General features: G+C 46.4%; 1 protein-coding gene across 3 annotated transcripts in view; it reads right to left on the minus strand.

The window, feature by feature from the left end:
• Nucleotides 1-6,143, minus strand: part of Dmbt1 (deleted in malignant brain tumors 1) — a 59,161-nt gene extending 53,018 nt beyond the window's left edge. For all 3 annotated transcript variants that reach the window (XM_041666464.1, XM_041666463.1, XM_041666462.1), the window contains exons 1-2: nucleotides 6,068-6,143; nucleotides 1,771-1,797 (exon numbers count right to left, since the gene is read on the minus strand). In XM_041666464.1, coding sequence (XP_041522398.1) covers nucleotides 1,771-1,797; nucleotides 6,068-6,128 — 88 coding nt within the window. In that variant the 5' untranslated portion in view covers nucleotides 6,129-6,143. The remainder of the gene's footprint in view (nucleotides 1-1,770; nucleotides 1,798-6,067) is intronic.
• Nucleotides 6,144-24,535: the final 18,392 nt, after the last annotated feature.

Genomic DNA, 24,535 nt, shown 5'->3' on the forward strand with positions numbered 1-24,535 from the left:
TTCCAGGGCAGCCAGAGCTACACAGAAAAACCCTGTGTTGAAAAACCAAAAAGAAAAAGAACTAAAGTTCAGTGTGAGCTCTTAATGACTAAGTCATTTCTCAAGTCTCTACTTTAAATTCTGATGTATCCATTTTATACATGAAAACTCTTTGAGTTGGGGTATATAACAAGTTATCTAGCTTTGATGATGTTATTTACCTTGCAAGAACAGCTCTCATTGTGCAAGGAAGAACCAGTGAGTGTTTCCAGCTAGCTTTTCTGACACAAGGCTCAAGCTAATTTCACCCATCAACTGACTGAAGGGCAGAGAGGAGAAGGAAGGTGAAGGACAGGGATTGGTGGAGTTTGCCCAGCAGCTTGACACCCACGCCTCTCATCTCCACTCCATCCCTGATTCTGTACCCAAAGCTGCACTTGGATCCCACCAGACAGCAGCAAGAGCAGCAGCAGAGCTGACCACCTGTCCTAGCTGGCTCCACTGTCACCCTGCCACAGCTGAGTCACTTGGAGGAGTCTCAACTGCTGGGTTTATCTAAATCACATCTGCGGAAGGCCATGTCTGTGGGAATTTCTCTTGTTGGATAATTGATGGGAGAATGCCAGCACACTGACCTGGGCAGATGAGCCTGAGCTGTATAATATTGTTAGCTAAGCATGACCTAGGAATCCAGCAAGCAGGGTTCCTCCATTGCCTCTACATCAGTTTCTGCCTTGGGCTCCCGCCTTGTCTACACTAGATGATGAACTCTAACCTGTGAGCCAAACAAACCCTTTTCCCTCCAAGTTGCTTATGGCCAGGGTTTTATCACAGCAACAGAAAGCAAACTGAATCCCAACCCAACCAGTAGCCAAAAAAGGACCCACTATTTAGAAATGAACTCATACAGGTTACAAAATTAGCCTCAACTGCACTGTACACTCCTGTTAGGGACAGGGGAATCTGTGGCTCAATCTTGGCTATGTCCATTGCCCAAGGTCATGATCAGATTTTTTTGTAAAAGGAAATAAAAGCAAGTGGGTTGGAGATGAAGTATACATCATTTCAGATATGACTAACAAGAGTTGGGCAGGGCGGCCCATCGTGAATCCCAGAACTCTGGAATTAGAGGTAATAGGATTAGGCATCCAAGGGTAGATAGCCTTGCCTACACAGCAAGTCTGAGGTCAGTGTGACCTACACGGAGCTCAAAGAGAGACAGAGAGAGAGAGAGAGAGAGAGAGAGAGAGAGAGAGAGACAGAGAGACAGAGACAGAGAGAGACAGAGACAGAGACAGAGAGAGAAAGAGAGAGGAGAATGTGTACCTATTTTTCTTGGGTTTTTTGAAGTCTTAGCAAACTAATGGCCCTGTAACCTTGCTAATATTAGTCTTGTGCCAGACAGGAGATTTCCCAGAGTGTGGAGAAGGGAAGGTTATCCTTACACATCATCTGCCAAAGCACAGACCCCTGAGCCACTCTGGGTCTCCAAGTCAGAATCCCTTGAGGGAAGGATGTGAATCCCAGACAATCCAATCAGATAATCTATTAGATTCTGACACACACTGAAATCTGAGGCAGGGGCAACATCAGATTGAAGACTGCACCTGTGTTACCACCTGACCCTTTATGCTCCAGCTGGCAGAAGCTTCTGTTGTCATTACATATCCAGATCACACACGGGTTATTTAATGCTTCCTTGTCTCAGTAGATAACATTTAGTGAGGCAGTGTTTATTATGGCATAGGGGAAACTCTAAACTGATACAGTTCATCTTTTCAAAGTACTTACCAGTTGTTGGATAGGCTGTTTGAGAAGCTGTAAGAGAATAAAGCAAATTCAGAATATGTGTTTCACACACAGGAACCCCGGGGAAAACCTAACTGGGGAGCAATAACACTGACTCTTATGCATTCATTGATCAACCAGGAACACCCGAGATCAGGTTCACCAAGTCCTGAACTGAAAGCTCTTACACCTCTGCTGCGTGGACTCCCCGAAGACAAAGTCTAACACTGAGGTTCTGTTTTCACTGATCAAAAGAGTAAAACAATCTTACTAGATTCCAATCAGCACTCAGTGCCCACGGCTTCCTTCACGGATTACACAGACTCCATGGGATCCGTCACACATTACACAGGCACCGTGACTTAATTCACAGATTACACAGGCAATGGACCAAAACTATGAGGAAACAAACCTGCACCTGTACTGAGCAGACAGAAGTTTTCACTCTGCCCTCATCCCAGGAGCACTGAGGCATGGTAACGACCACCACAGCCTTGGTGTTCTGTCAGGGGCTGTAACTGGGGAGGACTGGAAGGATGCAGGAGGACAAGTGAGGGTCACACAACAGTTTATAGGAAGACTTGAGTATGGGAGGGGTTGGGTATAAGCAAGGGAATTCTTAGAACCAACCAACCTCCTATGGAGACTGAGTTAACTTCTCGGGAATGGTGAGGTTGTAGTTAATGCTGTTCCTGGTTTAGCATGTGTACATATATGTGAGTTTGTATATGCATATATTATGGAAACAGCAGGGTTTGACAGGAGGCATCCTCTGTCCTGTTTGTTGTAATGTACTCTTGTGAGCCAGGCACACCGTTAGGCTCTTGGTGCATGTACCAAGCTGGGCACTAAGTGAGCGAGGTGTGTTCCCTGCCGTCTTGAGAATTCTAGCATAAGTAGGCCTCTGAAGACACCAACAGATAGTCTTGTACAGGGGGCAAGGTCTAGCTGAGAGGCAGTGTAAGAATGTGAATGGCCACTGGATGACATTCAGTGTATGTGTGTGCTTGTGTGTTAATGTCCACATCTGTCTCTATGTATCTGTCTGGGTTTGAATGTGTCCGTGTGCCTATATGTGTGTGTCTTTGTCTATTTGTATGTAAAACTTTGTCTCTGTATCACATCTGTCTGCCATGTGCATATTTGTATGTGAGAATATATGTGTATGTTTTTCTGTGCTGTTGTATGTATCTCTCTGTATATTTCTCTCCATACAAGTATCTATGTAAGTATGGCTATTTCTGTGTGTGTGTGTGTGTGTGTGTGTGTGTGTGTGTGTGTGTTTCTAAGTAGGTTGAGTATGAATCAGGAAGGGTCTCCTAAGGGGGACAATGTCCCTGGCCATCAACGAGCAGGTAGAACAAGCTAGTGAAGGAGAGGATAAACAGACTGGCTCTAGAGACCAGAGCAGCAAGAGTGAGCTGACTGTGGCTACAGGTGGCGATGTTGGAGCTGCACTGTAGCAACCACAGCTTTGTGCAGTGAGTGACCTGCAGGACCCTTTATAATAAGGAGAATAAAGAAAACCAGAAAATGTGCTGAGCACGGTGTCTCAAAGTTACAATCCTGGTACTGTGGGGCTGAGACTGGAGAATTAGTACTTGAAAGCCAACAGCCCAGGTATACAGAGAGACATCTCTCCGTGAGATAAGCCATGTAGGAACCAGCAAGAACACGGAGAGACATGAAGATGTCAGTGTGCAGGGGCAGAGACACAGAGACAGCACGGGACTGGGAGGTGCCAGCCTGCAGGCTTGGAGTCGGGACCGTGGTGAAGCCTTAGGACCCCCATATTCAGTAGCATTCAGTAGTGTCGTTCTGTGTGCCCAGGGATGTATTAGCTCAGCAATGATGAAATTGAAAAGGAACAGCTGTGACAAATTTGGGGCCCATTATGTCAGCAACTCAAGGAGCCTCCCCAACCAGCACCACTCACAATGCCTGGAAGCCCTCGCTCAAATTTCCCCTGCCTTTCCTAGGAAATAGAACACAATTTCAGCCACACTGAAGATGGCTAAGCACAAATAAGGAGCCTGCCAGGAATGTCTTCACAGGCGGCTCCCTCACCCTATAAAACACTGGCTAGAAAGGAATGTGAACAAAGGCGGTAAAGTTATGCGAACAAAGGAGGTAAAGTTAAAAAGATTTTTTGTTTCTTTTTATTTTTTAGCTAATTTTAGATTTAAAAGAACGTAGCAAAAAAATCCCACGGAGTTCCACCAAGTTCCACCAAGTTCCCACAGCCACTTACTCTCTCCCTGTGCCCAGCTACAGCATCCTGCATCTCACAGTGCGTTTTGCCACAGCTGACAATCCAAGGCAGTGCCCTGCTACCCACTCCTGCCTGGCCTTATTTGGATTATTCCCAAGTCTCCTCTTCTGGGAGATATTCCAAGATCCACACTACCCTAAGGGATACAGCATTAGGGGAATGTCTATAATAGGACACCCATCATCCTGAGGCTTATTCTACCTGATAGCCCTACCTGGGTGACCTCACTCCTTGAGAACCCTTTGTAGAACAGAGGACATTGCCTCATTTGTGAGTGCGTACACTGAGGTCTACTGCAGGAGAGAGGCTGCGGCACCACTGCTGTCCCAACAATGTTCTTGTGTTCCTGGCTCTGTCACCGAGCAGCAGAGGGGCCAGAGCCACCCTCCTGCCCAGTGTGAGCCGTGCACCTGACTTTGTACAGCACTGAGGTCACCCATGCAACAGATTTGCCCCCTCTGCTCCCTGAATGAGGAGGCCACGGCTGTACCCACCACAGCTACTATCGCAGTTCTGACAGACCCTACTCTGGGTTCAAACTCTGGCCCAACTGCCAGATGGCCTGTCTCCTGAGCCTTAGTGTCCCCCAGATGAACGATGGAGGTGATGATGCCTAACTTTGGGGTGTCACCAGGCTTGAATTGGAGAAGCTCATGTGGAAGAGGGTCAGTTCTCCTCTGTGCGCTGAAGCCACAGCTTGAATAAACATGCAAGAAGGCACGCATGCATGCACACGTGCATAACTGTGTATAAGCGTAGATGTTAAAATCACAAACTCCCATAGTGCTGCTGCGTTTGTTTCTTTGTGGACAGCACAAGACAATTGGTTATCTGTCCTCCGGGACTGGTGATTTCAGGTCACTGGGCAGGGACAGAGCAAGACTGTCACCCTGAAAGCTGGCCCTGCCTCCCATTTCACAGTCTCCAAGAAGACAGCCTGTCTAGTTCCAGGCTGCCTCAGTCTAGAACCCCTTGGTCAGCAGTGCAAGCCTGAGGGTTTGGTGTTGAGAAGGTGTTCTCACGAATGCCATCCCCCAAATGAGTTTTCATCTTCAGCAGACTCCCACCCAGCCTGGAGAGGATGATCATTATGGAATTCATCTGGATATCTAGAAAAAATATGAAATGTAGCCAAAAGTGACACCAAAGTGGGGGAAGTCAGGGTGTGTGAAGAAGGGAAGGAAGGAAGGAAGGAAGGAAGGAAGGAAGGAAGGGAGGAAGGAAGGAAGGGAGAAAGGGAAGATTAAAGAAAGGAGACAAAGGAGGGAAGGAAGGAAAAAAGAACTACGAGGAGATGAAGAGATAAGATTCCAGGAATGGGGGAGGTAGGGGAGGAGAGAGAGACAGAGACGGTGAGACAGAAAAGAGAGAGAGATGGGCAGAGACAGAGAAAGAGAGAGAAAAGATAGAGAGGAGGGAGAGAGAGGAGAGAGAGCGAGCAAGCAGGTAGACAGATTCAACCGTGCCAAGGACTGGCCAGGTAAGTCTTCCTTGCTCATAATTTGACACTCTGAGAACATGAAACCGTGTTAGAGTGACTGAGTGAAAGAAAGCGACTAGCACGGTGACAACGTCCTGTCTGTCAGTCACCTGACCCAGCTTTGCTCAGCAAATATTGGCCACAGAGCCAGACAGACAAGAGATAAGGCACTTGCGGAGTGTTGACAGAAGGCTGTCTCTGTCCGTCTTCACAGCACACCACCTGTGTATTTAGCAAGGTTTAAGGCCTCTTTTTAATGCCCATAAGCCTTTCCTAGCCTGTGGACGTCTAAGTGTGGCCAATCATTCCCTTCATTGAACGACTCCCTGAAAACATCGACAGAATGGCCGCCTTTTCTCACAGCCACCATTTGTAGCTCTCAGGCAGAAACAGAGCATTCCTTCTGCATGCTTGCAAGAATTTACAGTTATTAGCCAATAACCTTCTTGAGACGGACAGTCACACAGCCACGAACAAATTCATCTAACCCACCAGGACCCAGGCTTGCAGAAGCACAATCCATGAATAGAAATAATGAGATAAAATACCTGAAGAAAGAACTTGACCCCATAAAAGACATATTTGGAAGATGACCGTGGAGATCCCCATTGTGCAGGTTCCTCTCGATTTCAGTAGAAATTCCTTGACATTTATAAGTTCCTGGGTGGAAGGAGGTGTGCCCTCCTGGGTGGTATACTTCTATTGCTGCTATAAATCGCTATGAAGGAAGTAAGGAACTTTGTTAACTGCCTGGCTAATCTGTGGGAACAAGGTTAGGTGTGTTTGATTGATTGTGGTATGAACAAGCTGGCGATTGCCCAATTCAGAGGGCCTGACTTCAGTGATAAAACTTCCTTCTAGGTGAGCATCGAAGACTCTCAACGGCTCCCTGAAAATGGCCTTGATTTTCATCTTGGAGAGTCTAAAAGAAATTGGGAAGCAGGATGTGGGTTGTTGAGCAAATAAGAGACATGGTGCCAAGGGGAAGGCATGTGTTTGGGATGGTTTATACTGGCAGGCTGTCCTCCTAGTTGGCTCTTGTGGGCATCACCAAGGCTCAGAGGACTGAGAATGCCCTTGCTTACTAGCTAAAGAGTGGAGGGCATGAGGGAACATCCCACCCAGACCATGTACCCATGCTAGCTTTCAACAGATGAGCCACCAACATTGGGGTCTCACCGGTGCCACAGTCCAAGAGCTGAGGAACGCAGGACCTCAAGCTGAACCACCCCAACCATCTCAGCCAGCTTTGATTTCTTGTCCTCAGCAACCACACTGTATGATGCTCAGGGCTTGACAAAGTATACAACTTGTTCCTTGTTTCTTTCTGTCTTCCAGTCAATCTCTTTCCTCAGATTTGCGACATAAACACACCCACACTCTTTGGGATGTCCCACTCTGTATCCCGGGACTCTGATGGACCCCCCCACACTCTGAGAAGGTTGTTTGACATCTGTAAAATACTCTCTGTGATGGAAAGGGCTGGTGGAAAGTGGTTAGCTCAGCAGAATTGCCTGTTTTCTGGCCTTCTGAGTAGGGCCTTGTCTCATAAGGCACCAGGGCGGTTCAGCTCCTTCCCCTGCACTGTTAACCCGTGGTCTCTGTACTTGATTATAGTGGGCTACTGTGAAGTCACCATTAGGGGTTGAGAGTCTGCCTCTAATTTCATCCAAAGGCAAGTCACATTCCAGGCTTGACTTCTGTGCTTGCCAGGGTCTTCAGACAGCGGGGACAGCTGTTAAAGGAAGGTGCCCATAAGGATAGCACCATCACCCATGAGAGACTCTGAACCCAAACTCCCCACAGGACATCCAGATTGTTGGAAGTCCAGCTGCACTAATTACACTGCTCAGAGACTATTGGTACACCAGGAAATTTTAGTCATTGACAATGGAAGTGTATTTTGGCTTTAGAATGAGTCTGCATGAGAGATGAAATTATATCCCAATAGTTTGTTTGGGAGCACAAAATAAGAACAAGGAAACTGAATAGTATCCAAGGGCAACTCTTACTCAGATAAAGGAGACTGTCATGGACCTCCTCGGGCAGTTTCTGCACAAAGAACTGTTCTGGGCACTTCTAAGGGCTTGGTGTCACAACTGCCCCTCTCGATCATGGGCATGTGGTCTCAGATAAATTGGAGATGTGGGAGAATTGACTAGATCACCTCCAAGCCAGAACACACATGAGCACAACCACAGCTTGTTCAGCCTATCTAAGGATTCTTGCTGAATTCCAGATGGGTCAGAGAGTGGCAGTCATTGGCCTTTGGGCAGAGGTAAGAGGTGGACCCATTTCCTCTCTCATAAGGCTGATGGCTCCAAGCAGCTGATGTTGGGGCAGTGCCATGCAGAAAGGATGCCCAGCCGGAGGGTCTCCTTGCCTTCAGTTGTCACCTGGACCTGGATCTGCAAGGGAGAGATGAACATGAAACGAAGGTGTCACCAGTGCCCAAGCCATCTAAAAAGACAGGAGCTACTGAGAGGGCAGGATGTGATCAAGTGAACCCCCAAGTCAGATCTGCCTTAGAGTCTAAGACTTAGTTGTACAGTTCTTGGAGGGTGGGGATTGTATGCACCAGGAGGCAAACAGCAAGGTAATGCTGGGTTGAAATTGATCAAGACTGAATGAAGGTCAGGTGGACTAGGCTACCCCAAAAGGTAGATTGATCTAGGCCATAAAAGAAGGAAGACCCCCTTCCCTCCGAATGAACCACCCTACCCTGAGCACTTCCACACTGAAGCCCTGGCTCTGGACTACATACATCTGCTCAGAGCCTGTAGAACAAACCCAAGGCTGTCACACAGGGCCAGGTGATGTGTTACAACAGGCCGTACATGGGTTCAGAACCTTACTCAACATAGAGAATATCTACACTGAAGAGAACATAGGGAACCTGTCACTGTGCCAGATGGGTTTACATCTTGGGACACAGGAACAAAGGAGGAATGACCCTGAAGTTTATGGATCAGATAGTCAGTGACCCCAGGAAACTCCAGAGGTGACGGTTATGTTGGGGAAACAGGCACACAGGAAACACAGGAGCCCTGAACGGCCCCCAGCTGGACTTTGAGTCACTGACACCAACCAAAGGTGCCACCTGTATGATGGGGGACTAAGAAGAAAGGTGAGAATTTGGAGAGCAAGTGTTCCCTGGGCCATGTCCCTTTCTTCAACACTTCTTCCTCCTACAAGTCCATCTAGCCTGCAGCTTCAAGGACAGTCAATAGAACATAGACCCCAAACCTCTCCCCCAGACCTGCTTTCAAGTCGTTTGCAACCTGTAGCAGGTAGAGTGCTCACCTAGCATATATGAAGCCTTGGGTTCCATCCCAGAACAGCATAAACCAGATGTAGAGGTGCAGGCGGGAATCCCAGCACTTGAGGCAGGAGGATCATAAATAAGCCCAGGTCATCCCTGACTGCAGAGCAAGTTCAAAGACATCTTGGGTTAATGAAAACCTTGTCCGGAAGAAAGGAAGGAAGGAGACGGGGAGGGAGAGAGGGAAGGAAGGAAGGAAGGAAGGAAGGAAGGAAGGAAGGAAGGAAGGAAACAAGAGGCCCATGATTTGTTGCCCACTTTGCCAAGGAGTTCACCATATTCCAAATGAGCTCAGTTGTATCCCTACAGACCCAGCAGCACCACCAGGCCTCTCCACTCCAGATTACTGGTTCATACAGAGTTTAAGGCAATGGCTCAGGACCTCAGATTTGCTTGACAACTACTACCATATCTTCTGTCAGCTTTTGTCAGGGGGCTTGGCAAGTGGCCTTGAAAAATACAGCAAATACTGTCACTCCAAGAAACTTGGAACAAAAGGGAAGCTTAAATGTGCATGGGGCAGTGACAGGTACACAGCACTAAGCCAAAGCAAAGAAAATAAAAGTGCCATTGGTGTCACCAAGCTAAAGGGCAGCAGGGCCATAATGGGTTTCTTATGTATGGCCAGTGAAGGGGCAAACCGCAATGGATGGCCTGCACTGAGCTCGCTCACACTCAAGTGAGTTCCGTGAGTGGGGATACCACTTTGGTTTTATTTCCTCCTTCCTCATTAAAGTCCCAGGCCAGAGGGCTAGTGTGTGTGTGTGTGTGTGTGTGTGTGTGTGTGTGTGTGTGTGAGGCCATGTAGTAACTAATCCACAGTGGATAACACAAGCCTGTCTTGGTGGGTGTAGTTAGGCAAGCACGAATTTTCCACTGCCTTGGAGGCCACCTTGCTGGTGATTCTGCTAACACAGTGTCCATCTCCAGAAGAAGTAAGCAGGGTAAGAGCAAAGCAGGAGGAAGCAGCCCTTCATGGGATGCTCTCCACTAAGGTGCATCCCCAGGTGGACAGCCTGAATACTGTCAACAGGCCTCGGTTGAAAGAATTGTTGATGCAGTTCTGTCTTGTGTCCCACAGGCCAGGGACCAAGGCCTCACCCAACCAGAAGAGACCACTAAGAGATTCTGAATCTGGTCCCACACAGAAAGCTGATACCTCCCTCTGGAGCTACTGAAAAGCAGGCAACCCGCATCATTCTGCTCATGCCTCCGTCATCTCTCACACCAGGCTGCTGCAGCCTAAGTCCCCATGCACCCGTTCCAGGTCCTGCTCGGAAGTTCCACCCCCAACTCTTTGCATGACCTCAAAAGGCAGCTGGGGAAGTCTTGCAAACTCCATCACCTTCCTGTATCCTGCACCTTGTAGAACAGTCCCACATGGCCTAGACAGGCAAGACTTGAGGTGCGATAGTACAACCATCTTACAGATTAAAAAAAAATGAGGTTCAAAGAGGGCAAGTGATCTTCCCAATCTGGTGATCAAGAAGTGAGCACCATGGGGCAGGCTCGGTCCCTGGGCCATGATTATATGACTGAGATTCTGACTATTCCAGTGATGCACACTGTCCTTCCTTGGTTGATGTGGTATTTTGGTCATCTGTTGCCATCATGCTTACTCCAAAACAATCTGATGCCATTTTCAAAACCTCAAGCAATGTAATAGCAAACAATGATATGGTTGAGATCATGTAAACAGAAAGATAATGGCAGACAAGGGCATGAAAACAAGAGAAACAGAGCCCAGACCTGAGATAAACCATAAGCCTTCCCCATAAGCAAGCCCACGTGACCACCCACTCCCACCCACCCCTACCTGCTAGAGGGGCTTAGCCACTGAAGGTCACTAGGTTTGTGGCTATGCACTTCCTAACAGTCAAAGAAAAATGGAAACAAGATATGGGTCCAGTCTGGAGATGCAGCAGAGCTTATAGAATGTTCGCCTGACCTGCGGAAGCTCAAGGAAGCTCAGGGCTTGAGCCACTATCTCCACCCTGAGGGAGAGGGGTTTGCATACCTATAACTCTGCTCAGAATTAGAGGGTCTGAAGTTTAAGGTCATCCTCAGCTTCATAGCAAGTTCAAGGCCAGCCTAGAATACAGGAGACCCTGTCTCAAATGGGTGTGTTGTGAGAGAGCGAGAGCTCATGTGTATGTGTGTGCATGTGAGTGTGCACATATGTGTATTTCCATAAGATTTAACCCCTCTCTTGGTTCTTACATGCCTTACTTTCCTGTTCCCAGGGTTGAACTTTCTTCCCAGAACTTATAATCTACCTAATGGACATTTCTTATTTCCCAAGGAGGAAATGAAGGTTGCAAGGTTGCGTGCCATTCCCAGGCCCCCAGTTAAAGTCCCGCCACTCCACCTGCTTCCTCCTTTCAGGCTGCTGTTGCTTTATTGATTAATCCCTGCCAGACAGAACAAAGCCGGTAGGCATGAGGAGATAAGCCAGTGGCCCTCTGATTTTTCCACTCTTGCTTCCTGCAGTGACATAACAGACAGAGACTGCCTCCTCCTAGTCCTTCTAGAAAATGCCTTTGCAGACAAGAGAGACTTACAGTGTAGGATCATTCGAGTTGGCATCATTCCTCAAAGATGCTAGACACAGCAGCTGACAGAAGGCTGAGACTGCTCAGAACTGACCAGGCCAAATTCAGACGCTGCTGAGCTGTTCTGAGTGGGTTGTAAGAGTCCCCACGGGTCTGCTGGGCTTCAAGGCTTATAGATTCTGAGTCCCTGGGCTTAATTAATATGAGGGAGACTGCAGAAAGCATGGCCATTGGGCTGCAAGGCGCTCAGCAATCAGTTTGCCCACAAGATTTGTCTTTTGAATGTGCTCAGTTTATTCACACAGATGTTCCTTACAATACCGTGCTAATATAAAGGCTAAACTGACATCTCCCCAAGCAGGAAACAGCTGCTTGGGCAGAAACACTGCTGCAGGGCTCTACTGAGGAATCTTCTCCCTTGAGGATGCTTCAGAAGCTTGCAGAATCAATCCGCATCCTCCATGGGTCCTTCCAGTGTGGCAGGCTGGAAGGATGGCACTGACGGAGGTCAGGAGGTCTTTGAGAGCATAGGCCTATGGCTAGCGCTAGCAGGTGGACCTGTGATGGCAGATCAGTGATCCCTGAGTCCAGGGCCATACAGAGAGTCTCAAGTCTTCTTGAGGATGGGCATCAACTCAGAGGCTAGAGAAATCGTGTTTTGGAACATGGCAGTGCCATCCTAGAGACAATTTTTGTATTAGTTATTTGGGCTACGAGGCTCATAGTTTGGGGCTGGTTCACTGGCACATTAACACCACCTTGGGGTGAGCTCATTAGCATATCAAAGCCTGTGCTGGTCTAGGCTCTATATCTGAGCTGTCCGGTGACCTGAAGAGGCTTGCTTTTGAGGCCCAGATCTTACCAGAGCTGCCCACTAGGAGGCTCAGGCATACTATCATGTCAAGTCACATATAATGGTGTTTGGGGGTTACAGTTTATGTGAGATAACAAGTCATGTGTCTTCACTTCAGTAAACAAGGTTGGTTTCTCCCAACTCCACAGGAAGTGTTTGATCATACACAGGCAAGAGATACATAATCAGGAAGTACATCAGGATGTATGCATCCACAAATTAGATGAAGGTGGGAAGTACCATAGCCTTGTGGGTTCTGCCTTTAAGAGCACCTGACTAACTGTTCTATTGGGGACCATTCTCCGAGAATCCCGAATATGGATGCACCTGGCCAGCATCCATCTTCCTGGCCAGTACTAAATAAAGCTTGCTTTAATTGGACAACTGTGGATTTGGTTTTTCTCCTTGCAGTTTTCAGATTTAACAACATCCCTGGCCACGTTCAGTCTACTTCTTTCTCGCTCTGCTATGGACTCTTCCAGATGCTGCTGGATTTTTCTGTCTCTCTTACTCATAAAACAAAATCAAAAACAAACAAAAAGAACACTTTCCCCTAATGGAGTAATTATTTTTTTTGTGCCCATTACATACAAAATGAGAGTTGGTCCGTCTTAGGAGGCATGGGAGATGTGCAGTGATTCATTGAGGACAGATGCTGCCAATGTACTGTTCCAGGAATCTATAAAATTTCCAGAAAGACCGCCATTCCCATCTGAAGACACTTACAATCCAGTCAGGGGGAGGGGTCAAAACCAAACAAAAGCCTGGCTGTCACGCTGGACTGTAACGGACAACAGGGCTATTTCAAGAGCCCTGCATCAGAACTGGCACTGGAGATGAGTTCTCTAGACTTCAGGGACCTCGGATGCTGAGAAACAGGGGTCACTCAAGTCAAAGGTCTCATGAGCTTCTACCTAGGGAAGAGATAAGTGATCTATTCTTGTCAAAGATTTATGAACCAGATTTAGAAACCAGGCATCCTGCTCACTTCGATTATAAATTCTATTCTTCTGTACTAGAATCATTAGCTTTAGAACTAGAAAGCCATTATTTTAAAGTGTAATTTGCACAGATACTTTTATCTAACAGCTGGAAATAAGAGCAGAGACCGAATACAGGCTGCTCTACCGCATTGGCAGGTGTGTGAGCTCTGCAGAAGCCAGCACTCTGGGTGTGAGGGGGTAGAGTGAGGTTCACAGAGAAGTTGGGGGAATTAATGATGCCCTCAAAGTGACAGCTGACAGTTCTGGAACATCTGTTTTTTCCATCTTTTATTAAAACACAAACCACTTTATTATTATTTTTTAGTTTAATTTGGTGTGCGTGCATAGGTAAGGGGATTTAATCAAGGACAATTTATATCTCCAGCCATATTTTTTTTTTTACTTTTTGTTTTGAGGTAAGAACTTACTATGCTTTCTAGGGTGGTCTTGAACTCGTGAACATTGTGTCTCAGCCCCCAGTTTCGCTGGGACCAAAGGCCTGTGCCACGAAACCTGGCTTCACAGACCACGTTACAGAACAGCAGTGTACTCGCAGAGCAGCAATGTGAGGAAGAGTGTGGTGTAACGTGGCTAGGGGCCATCCTCCTGCCTGGCTTTCCAGGGGCCCCACTGCTGGTGCCAGGCTTAGCAGGGAAATGCACTTGCTCCCAAGCCTGAAGATCTAAGTTTGATCCCCAGAACCCCAAAACCCACATGGTGGAAAAAGAGACTCAAGTCCCACGAGTTATCCTCTGAGACCCCACACATGAAGCTACACACGCACAAACATACACACACACACATACACACTCATGCACACAATAAATAATATAGAATTTTAAAAGGAATTTGTGTTTTGATGATACCATGGATAGCATTGTATTTACTCGATGTATGAATTATACTAGCAAAGTTTTTAAGGGCAAATACAATTTTCTGAGATTTTTGTTTTTTATTTAGTGTGTATCTGTGTGCGCGTGAGTGCATGCGTGCACATGGATGTCCACACACAATCTCACAGACCTGACAAATACAATTTTTTTTTTATTTTCGAGACAGGGTTTCTCGGTAGCTTTTTGGTTCCTGTCCTGGGACTAGCTCTTGTAGACCAGGCTGGCCTCGAACTCACAGAGATCCACCTGCCTCTGCCTCCCAAGTGCTGGGATTAAAGGCATGCACCACCACCACCTGGCAACAAATACAATTTTTAAATGTACTTACTAAACAGTGTATGAGTGGTTTATCATTATACAAGGTACCTACCTCCTCCCAAAGATTCTTGGGTCATGAGCCTTCCCTGGGCAGGTTCTTCTTTACACAACAGGACTGCTCCTGAAACATCATGTTTGTGTGAGGGAACTTAGGCCACCAAAGGAATCCTTCTGGGCCTCCTTCATTCACTGAGAAATCTACTCCTAGTTATCCAGCCTTGGGTGGGTGGTAATCTTGCTTCTTAAGCATCAGCTTACTCAACTGTTTCAACCATTCTTCCCATTTGGGGCCAAGCATATGGATATTAAGAAGGCATGTTAGTTGACCTTGAAGCCAGAAAGCAGGGACTTTTCCCTCAACAAGTTCTCAAAAGCCCTGTTTCTCTGCTTGGACTCTGCCAGGCATGAAGTTAGAGGGTTCCTTGAGTTGCAAGACCCTCAAAAAGGTAAGAATCGCAGGGGACAGCCTGGTCCTTCTTCTCCATCCTATAGATGAGAGGATAGTGCCAGAGAAGTCACACGCACAAAATTAAATGGGTACATTCAGTCCTTCTCCACTTCCTATTCCATCTCCTTGCTTCTGAACCATGCTAGGCGCTGATGGCCATTCCAAGAAGGAAGTCCACTGTGGGTGCCCAGTTTCTTCTTTGAGTCAGGCTCATGGGAAGCACTGTGATGGGAAGGCAGGGTGGAGTGAGGTGAGGTCACCATGGAGAAGAGTGTCTCACTTGGCCTCTGAGTGGTACAAAAGGTTTTCACAGGTCCCTATGTTCCAGAAGGATAACTGAGCAAACTCTCTTCTCCCCAGCCACTCCCTAGAAACCCTGGCATATGCGACCGGTTATCTTATTTCTCTTTGTGTGGCAGTGACCATAGCTGAGTGTGTAGAAGACTGGGGACAGCTTCCTCTTCCTGTTGCCAATGTTGATTGCTCAAACCCTCTTCTTCGTCCTTAGCCCCAGCTTGTTATTTCAAGAGGTGGGGTCTGCACTGTGTTGGTCCCCTATAAAGTCCGCTTTCCCTCTTAGTTTTGAGCATGCTCCTATGGAGCCGAGGAAACAGGTTTCCCCATCTTCCTTTCACCTAATTTTCTTCCAGAACCTTCTTTATCGCTCTCTTTCCTAATCAATCTATGTTTGGCTGTCTCCTCTCAGAAGGCCGCTTGGTATGACAGAGGAGCCTAGGGCATCTTGGCCCAAGGCCTGCCTGTCCCTGGCACCTATCTGCCTGTCTTTATCATAATGACTTTCCTCTTGGCATCTGGCAGATGTCTTTGTCTGTGGTACCTCTCTCACGGCCATCCTGTACCGCTCCCACTCTCCTTCTCCTTCCCTTTAAGACAGCCAGAGCACGGCAGCTGTCCATCAGCATGGAGCTTTGTTCAGGGAAGTGCGTGTAGACACTCCAGTGGGGCACTTGGCCAGGGTCACCACAGCTGCCTTTATCCCAGAACGTGCATCTCTGGGCAAGGAGGGGCTCGTGGAGAAGCCAGCTCAGCCATCCCTCAGTCTTCTGCTTAAGATATCTTTTTGAACCACACCAGATGGTGAAACCTGTTTGGAGACATTTAAACATGAGCTGCTGTGTCTGGCTTACTTCACTTAGCACACTGACCTCCAGGTCCATCTGTTGTGTGACAAATGCCAGGACCATCCTCTATTTTAAGGCTGAATTATGATTCATTACATATCTTTCGGGTATAAATATGTGTGTATTACTTGTGTGTATATCATATATATGTGCATGCACATATACGTGTATATCTCCATCAATGGTCAACCTAGCCTGTTTGAATACTTTGGCTATTGTGAACAATAAGTTTTCAATGAGCACAGGAGAGCTGGTGTCTTTAATCAGGGGTATCTTCATCTCCTTCAAGTCAAAATTTGGTGTGTGGGGGTGGTTGGGTGGAGGGGTGTGTGTGGGGGGGGTGATCGTTCTGTTTTAATTCCTTTAGGGATCTACACCTGTCTTCCATCATAGTTAAGTCAGCCTACGTTCCTCCAAGTGAACCAGAGTCCCTTTTCTCCTGCTAACGTTTGTAATCTTCTCCCCTACCTTACCTCTGCCAGACGGGGGCAGCGAAGGAAGCATACAATTTCACTTACACGTGGACTACAAGAAGGGAGGCAAGGAGGTTAAAGCATACTAGGATGAGAATGAAATCGCAGATGCCCAGGTGAGTGGCAATAAGAAGAGCTTTGTTAAAAGTACAGAGATAGCAGACATGAACAACGAACAAGGTTGGCTAACTAACAAACAGCATAAAGACGAAAGCCAATAGCCGAATTGTGTCGGGGTTTTGTTTAAAAAATGTGTGTGACAGTAAAAACTCTCTCTCTCTCTCTCTCTCTCTCCCTTTCTCTCTCTCTCCCTCTCTCTCTCTCTCTCCTTCTTTCTCTCTTCATCCCACCCTCTCTCTCTCTCTCTTCGTCCCTCCCCCCTCTCTCTCTTTCCCCCTCTCTCTTCCTCTCTCTCTCTCCCTCTCTCTCCCTCTCTCTCTCTCTCTCTCTCTCTCTCTCTCTCTACCTTTCTCTCTCTCTCCCTCTCTCTCCTTCTTTCTCTCTCTTCATCCCACCCTCTCTCTCTCTCTCTTCGTCCCTCCCCCTCTCTCTCTCTTTCCCCCCTCTCTCTTCCTCTCTCTCCCTCTCTCTCTCCCTCCCTCTCTCTCTCTCTTCCCCCCTCTCTCTCTCTTCCTCTCGCCCCTCTCTCGCACACACATACATAGTAACCATGTATGATGGGTAGTTTCACCTGCTTCATCATAAAAAGCATTTTATCCTCTCTATGCATCCCATAATGTCATGGTGGAGCCCTCAAACATACATAATAAAAGTTATTTAACAAGAAAAAAGTACGACAAGGTTCCATAACTCTTACTCATCCTTTTTCATGGGAGACAAAACACAAAATGTCCAAGAAGAAGGTTGTTAATCACTGACCACAAGGGGGAAAGGAAATGACTGTCTCCATTTGTCCCCGCGCTGCAGGGATGGGAGTTACAGGATAGCCTTCCTCTGTCTGCCTAGAGAGGACAGAAAGGACCTGATACCACCTCACCTGGCTTGTCCCCTTGCCCAGCAGCGCACATCTGTGCAAACAAGCTGGGAAACAAAGGAGATTTCCGGTGCAGAGCCTGTCCTCAAGCCTCATTTGGACTTCGGTTGTGAGAAGCAGCATCTCTCAGGTTGATGTGGCTTCCCCTGGATTTTCCTCCCAACACAGAATGTGGTTCCTGTGTCTTTTTCTTGTTTTAAAAAGCCCCTGTGTGTGATGTTATGGTTCAAATCTAAAGTCTCCAATAGGCTCATTTTTTTCAATCCCTGGCTGCAGGACAGGTGCTGTTTGGGGAAACTCAGAAACTATGAAGGAAGAGACAGACCAAGAGAGGCAGGACTCTAAGGAGAAGCCTTTGCTAGTGGCAGCTCTAGCCACCCTCTGCTGCCTAGCCTGCCACCATGCCCCATGACAGGCTCCTGCTGCCTCAAGTGAAGCTGTCCTGCAGCATGCCTAATTAAATCTCTCCTCCTTCAAGGTGCTTCTTTTGTGGACTTCGTCTCAGTTACAAAGAGGGCATTTAAGGCTCACTCTGTCTTGTCATGGGAGCCCACCAGAGACACCTACTCAGACACTGTCAAAGCCAGTTGAAAGTCCTTATTCCAGCTGACTGGGACTACACTCAGATATTTGAGACCTAAGTGTAGCTTCCAGTGTTTATGATAGAGTCTAAAAACTGAATAATCTTAGATCTCATAGAAAAGGTTGAATTAACTATTGTTTAGATTTAGAAGTAAGAATTAAGGGGGCTAGAGAGACGACTCAGCTGCTAAGAGCTTATGTGGCTCTTCCAGAGAACCTGGGTTCAGGCCCCAGCACCCACATAGGACAGCTCACAACCACCTGGAACTCTGGTTCCAGGGGAATCTGACATCTTCTGGCCTCTGCAGACACCTACACACATGTACACACATACACATGTAAAAATAAATAAATAAAAATTATTTTAAAAGAGTAAGAATTAAAATAGTAATGTATAATTTCTACCTTTTACTGCTGTGGGATAGCCCTTCTGTACACTGTGACTATATGTTGCTCGCGTTGGTTAATAATAAAAGCTGCTTTGGTCTATAGCAAGGCAGAATACAGCTAGGCCGAAAAACCAAACTGAATACAGTGAGGAAGAAAAGCAGAATCGAGAGAGATGTGAACAGCCACCCAAGAAACAAGATGTCAGCAGATGGTTAAAAGCCATGACTACATGGCAATACTTAGAATAATAGAAATGGGTTAACTTAAATGTAAGAGCTAGTTAGTAGTAAGCCTGAACTATAGGCCAAAACAGTTCTGTAATTAATATTAAGATTCTGTGTGATTATTTGGGACCCTGCAGTCAGAACACAAAGCTCTGCCTCCATTTACAACTTACTTGGGCAGAGAATATAAATAAATGCTAATAAACATTATCATCTTAGTGAAGGTAGAATAAAAAAATATATAAACAAAGCCAGATGTGATGGTATACTCCTGTCTCCCAGCACACTGGAAATTGCAGCATGATGACCAAGAGTTTGAAGGCAGCACAAGCTATATAATGAGGTCAATGCCTTTCTGAGCTATGCAGCAAAATCCTGTATCAAAAACAAAACAAAAATGAGAGAAAAAGAAATTGCGGTCAGAGGTGGTGGTACAGAGACTTAATCACAGCACTTGGGAGGTTGAGGCAAGAAGATTGCTGAGCTCAAGATCAGTGAAAGTGGGAGCCGGAAGAGGCAGAGTGGCATAGCAAGACTATGAACAAAAAAGAAAGGAAGAAAGGAAGGATGGAAAGAGGAGGGATGGAGAGAGGGAGAGAACCATAGGAGAAATCATGATGATGTGAAGTTTAATCACAGAGTCCGATTGATTTGCTAGGTTTTGAATAGAAAGGAAGGTGCAAGAGGACACTGAGATGGATACTGGGGACTAGGGAATTTATTAGAAGCATTATTAATACTATGAACAGCAGACAGAGGGGTGGCAGCATGGGGGAAATCAAGGAAAGTTCAGGCCTCACCACCAGAAACAGACAGCGTGCAGCATATGTGAAGAGAATCAGAGCTCATATGGCAGAGAGTCTCTTTTCATTCCTTTTTCCAGAATGAAAAAGTTCACAACAAAAGCCTGTAGCTAGATTCTCTTATCCCAAGGCAGGCAGCAAGGAAAGGAGGGGAAGCAGGATGTGGCACTGTCAGGTGAGATGTCACAGCACCAGAAAGTCTATTAGCTAGGAATTTACAGACAATGTCCAAATAAGGTCTCTGTCAGTATCTGTGAGAGGAGGCCTGGGAAGAGCCTGGAGTCTAATATCACATTCTTACATGAAAATCTGAATAACACTAAATGCAAACAAATTGGGCAGGAGCAAAAAACAAAATATTTAGAATAAGTCCAAATAGAGAAGAAATCACACTAAATGTAAATGGTCTAAATTCACTTTTCAGTAGAAGCAGAATTTCTACTGTATTTTCTCAATCAAGCCATGCCTTGTCTATAAAAGTCATACCTAAGCCGGGTGGTGGTGGTGCATGCCTTTAATTCCAGCATGCAGGAGGCAGAGGCAGGTGGATCTCTGTGAGTTTGAGGCCAGCCTGGTCCACAAGAGCTAGTTCCAGGATAGGCTTCAAAGCTACAGAGAAACCCTGTCTTGGTGAAAAAAAAAGTCATACCTAAAACAAAATGGCCTTGAAAGATTGGGGACAGGAGAAGAGATGTCATTCAAATATCAAATAAAGGCTTGCATGATGATGTCAAACTTTAGCAAAATATATAATTCATACTAAAAATAGTAACAAGGATAAAGAGAAATGATGCAGTCTTTAAGGAAAATATTTCACCAATATCTGATTACATTTACCAACATAATCTTGAAGCATATCAGACAAAAATTTATATGAGTGGAGGAGATATTAAAACCATAACTATCAACCATTATCTAAGATTTTAGTTCAAATACTGTAGATTAAGTAGGTACAAAATTTACAGGAATATGGAAGAGTTATAAGATATTAAAGAGAACCAGCTACCAGATCATGACTGAAATCTAACCTCTGGCAGGAGTTCAGCAAACACTCTCCTACTGTGATTTCGACACTAAATGTCAACATTCTTTCTTCTTATCACTTCTCTGAGAATCGCTCACCTATAACCAACCAGGTGGAGTCTGCTACTGGGAAATGATTCAATACCTGGGAGTGGGGGGTACAGACATATTTACATTACTCGCCAAAGGATAAGAGTGTCATAAAAATACAAAAAAAAAAAAGTCAGTCCTTGAAATGGCAGGAGTTTTAGGAAACAAAAAGGTCACTGATCCCCCCCCCCCCAATCATGCCCCAGGACTTATAGCTTGTGATTGATGCATGGACCACTCTATCTGGGGTAAGGTCCTGTGAAGAATTCTTATGGGAACTTGAAGAGTCAGACATTCAAAACAGTGTTGAAGTTCACAAGAGAATCTCCACATTGCCTGTATAGGCATTCGGATGGTGTGCTTCTCCACTGCTCTTCCATCAACGCTCTGGCCAGGAACTCTGACCATCCTGACTATGCTCACACACACATCAGTCTTCCCCTGAACAAAGACCTCAGAAAAAGTCTTTCTCTCCCCTCAAATGTCCTGATTTGTTCAACAATATTTTGATGGGCACTTCAATAGCAATATATACTTTATTTTAATGAAAATGTACTGCAGGTGGCGGTCCAGATCCACTGACTCTCTTGAGAAGAGATCACAACACCCTGAGGTGCCAGAGCCCACCCTCTGAGAAGCAGGATGCTAGCTAGGGTCTCACCATCCCTACTCGCTTTATAGAACTTTGTACATGCAGAGCTTTGCTTTCGTATAAAATGGTCCAAATGCATATTCAACCTACATTTAAACTGCCTGCTCCATGTCAGGTTCTGGGTCAGGTATCAGGAGTGAAAAAGTGGCTGGGCGGTGGTGGAGCCCACCTTTAATCCCAGCACTTGGGAGGCAGAGACAGGCAGATCTCTGATTTTGAGGCCAGGTCTACAGAGGTCCAGGACAGCCAGGGCTACACAAAGAAACCTTATCTCAACAAAAAAAAAGAAAGAAAGAAAGAAAGAAAGAAAGAAAGAAAGAAAGAAAAAGAAATTTAAAAAGGTAGTCTAAAATAATAAAATAAGGTCCATAAGACCATAAGAGCTTATGGTGCAATGGTGGAAAACTGAATGAGAAGGCAATTACATGGCAAAGCAATGCAATAAGGGAGCCAAACAGGTGCTAAGGGCACCAAGGAGAGGCCTTCGCTGGAGGAAGTAGCACAAAATATGGACATTAAGTCATAAAAGTAATTATGAGACAAAAGCAGGCAATATGGGAGTCAAGGGCAGAAGGGAAGGGGGTAGGAAAGAGGGCTTCCGAGCAGAACTGGCATGCACTTCATATCATGGGGATGTGAAGATAAGAGCAACCACCACTGTGAAAACTAAGAAGACAGCACAAGGTAGAAGCTGGGAGGAAGCGAGGAGTGGGAAAAGGGACAGTAGGGTCAAGTAAGGGTCAAACAGCAGCCTTGTGCACACACAGCAGCCTTGTGCACACACAGCAGCCTTGTACACAAACAGCAGCCTTCTGCACAGACAGCAGCCTGTACACGGACAGCAGCCTGTACCTGGACGGCAGCCTTGTGCACACACAGCAAGGGCAAGTAAGGGTCAAACAGCAGCCTTGTGCACGGACAGCAGCCTTGTACACAGACAGCAGTCTGTACACGGACAGCAGCTTGTGCACAGACAGCAGCTTGTGCACAGACAGCAGCCTTATGCACAGACAGCAGCCTTGTGCACAGACAGCAGTCTGTACACGGACAGCAGCTTGTGCACAGACAGCAGCCTTGTGCACACACAGCAGCCTTGTGCACACACAGCAGCCTTGTGCACACACAGCAACCTTGTACACATAGCTGAACAAGTAGACACATGCCTGGCTAAACAGGAGACTATAATTAACAGCAACACAAATTTTTCTTCATCTGAAGGACTGGAAAAACCATTTTGCTTTGTCTTCTTTGGAATTTGAATCAATTTTGGTCTTTTGCAGTTTCCAGCAGCCATCAGACTCACCTTCTAGGACCTTCAATGCCCACAGTCAACAAGACAGATTCCTAAATTTGACATTCACGGCCTTCCACCAGCTGCATTTAATCTCCCTGCCTGTTCACGGATTTCTGTCCCAGCCAAGCCGTGCCCCAGTAGCAGGACTGACACTCTCCAACTCTTGGCAGCAGCCCACCTATCCTTCCAGAACACAGCTTCCCAGAGCAAACCTAGTAACAGAGCACTGGCGAGAGGGCAAAGTGTGCCTTCTTGCCTTGACATGCAAAGTAAAACCACAGCAGGATGCTACTGACCCATGGGAACCATGATTCTCAGGTCTCGCTGTCTTCATGTTGGCTTTGTTCATTTTCTCATGTTAGTTCTTATCTCCTGGGGCTGAACTGCTAGCTCCTGAGATGGGGAGTGTGCTCACAAAGGATCATTATATATTTTATAAAGAATCAACACACCACACACACACACACACACACACACACACACACACACACACGTACATAGTGAGCCAGAAGCTGAGTTCTTCTCTATCACCCAAGAAGCTAAAGCCCACACCAAGGAGAGCATCTTGATAGAACAGAACACAGGAGAAGAGATGAGAGCTCATTTCCTCCCTCTGAAGGTAGACAGTCTCATAGCTGTCCACCCACTGCCAAGATCATCTCCCCACCCACGACTTTTATCAGTGAACTATGTCATCCACAAAAATTCTAGATCACTGAAGAACCATTTACCTCTGAAAGTGGCCGTGTACGTGCCCAGGGACTTTCCCTTTGGCTCTATGAACTTTGACATTATCTGAATCCATGACAGTCATGTAAAACACACTTATAAACACAAATGAACAACTTTTTAAATTTTTTTTAAACAACCAGGAAGCACATAAAAAAGACAGATGACACCCCAGCTGGATTTTGTGTCCTTTTCTCTCTTCTTGAACACTTAGGCAGGTGCCAGGGAGACAGGCTGAGCTGGGCACCAACAGCATTCAGAACCTTTTCATTCAAAACTCTCAGTGTGCGGGTGCAGAGCGTGTGCTAAGACAGAGACAGACAGGTGGTGCAGGCTGCAGACACCAGTCAAGACACGGACATGGAAGTTCTTCATCCTGCCCTCAAAAACAAAACAAAAAAACCTCCTTTCTTGGAACAAGAAAATGTAGGCAGATGGTGAAGTTTTGATTTGCGGGTGTGTGCAACTTCTAGGGAGAAGTCCATTCTCATTGTTGTGCATCTAGTGGAGAGGAGTGAAAGCAACACAGGGCAGATACCCCTAAGGAACAGATACTACACGTTCTGAGAAGATCTTTTCCATCCAGTCCAGGGTTCCCAGGGAGGGACGCTGCAGAGATACATACAAAAGCCATCTCGTCCCCACAAGTTCAGGCTGCATATTCAGTGCAGGTTTTTCTAGCTCATGGATCTTCATGCATGATGCATGGTTCCATGTTAGTATTCTATTACTGATTTCTTGAGTTGGGGAAATCTGAACATAGGCATAGTCCAACAGATATATGGACTTTAGGGCACCATGAATGCAGAAGATGAAGTGTGTGTGTGTGTGTGTGTGTGTGTGTGTGTGTGTTGTAAGAATAGAGCTGGGATTGTCTCCTCTTCCAGTTTAACCAGATACCAGGCATCATGAGCAAGGCCCACATGCAGCTGCAGCTTGGTGAATCTACCCATGCTCTTCAGTATGTCACCTACAGAATGGCATTTGACACCCCTGGGGAGAAACAAACACCTATCAGAAAAAACAAACTGGAAAAACAGGCTGCATCTACAGAGAGAGGACCAAAAGGTGAGTGATCACCCGCCTGGCAGAGCACCCACTTTCTAGGCCCTCTATAACTGAGTCAAAACTGTGGGCCCTCCCCCACCTGCCTCAGCTTCTCTAGCCAGCCAGCAGGCAAGCTTCCTGCAGGTAGGCTGCTCCAACACCCTTACCCCATCAATTAGACCCTGTAAGCTACAAGTCCCACTC

Source organism: Microtus oregoni, unplaced genomic scaffold (genome assembly GCF_018167655.1).
Source record: "Microtus oregoni isolate MIOR12 unplaced genomic scaffold, Mior012 000016F_ref0000370, whole genome shotgun sequence".
Taxonomy (NCBI): Eukaryota; Metazoa; Chordata; class Mammalia; order Rodentia; family Cricetidae; genus Microtus; species Microtus oregoni.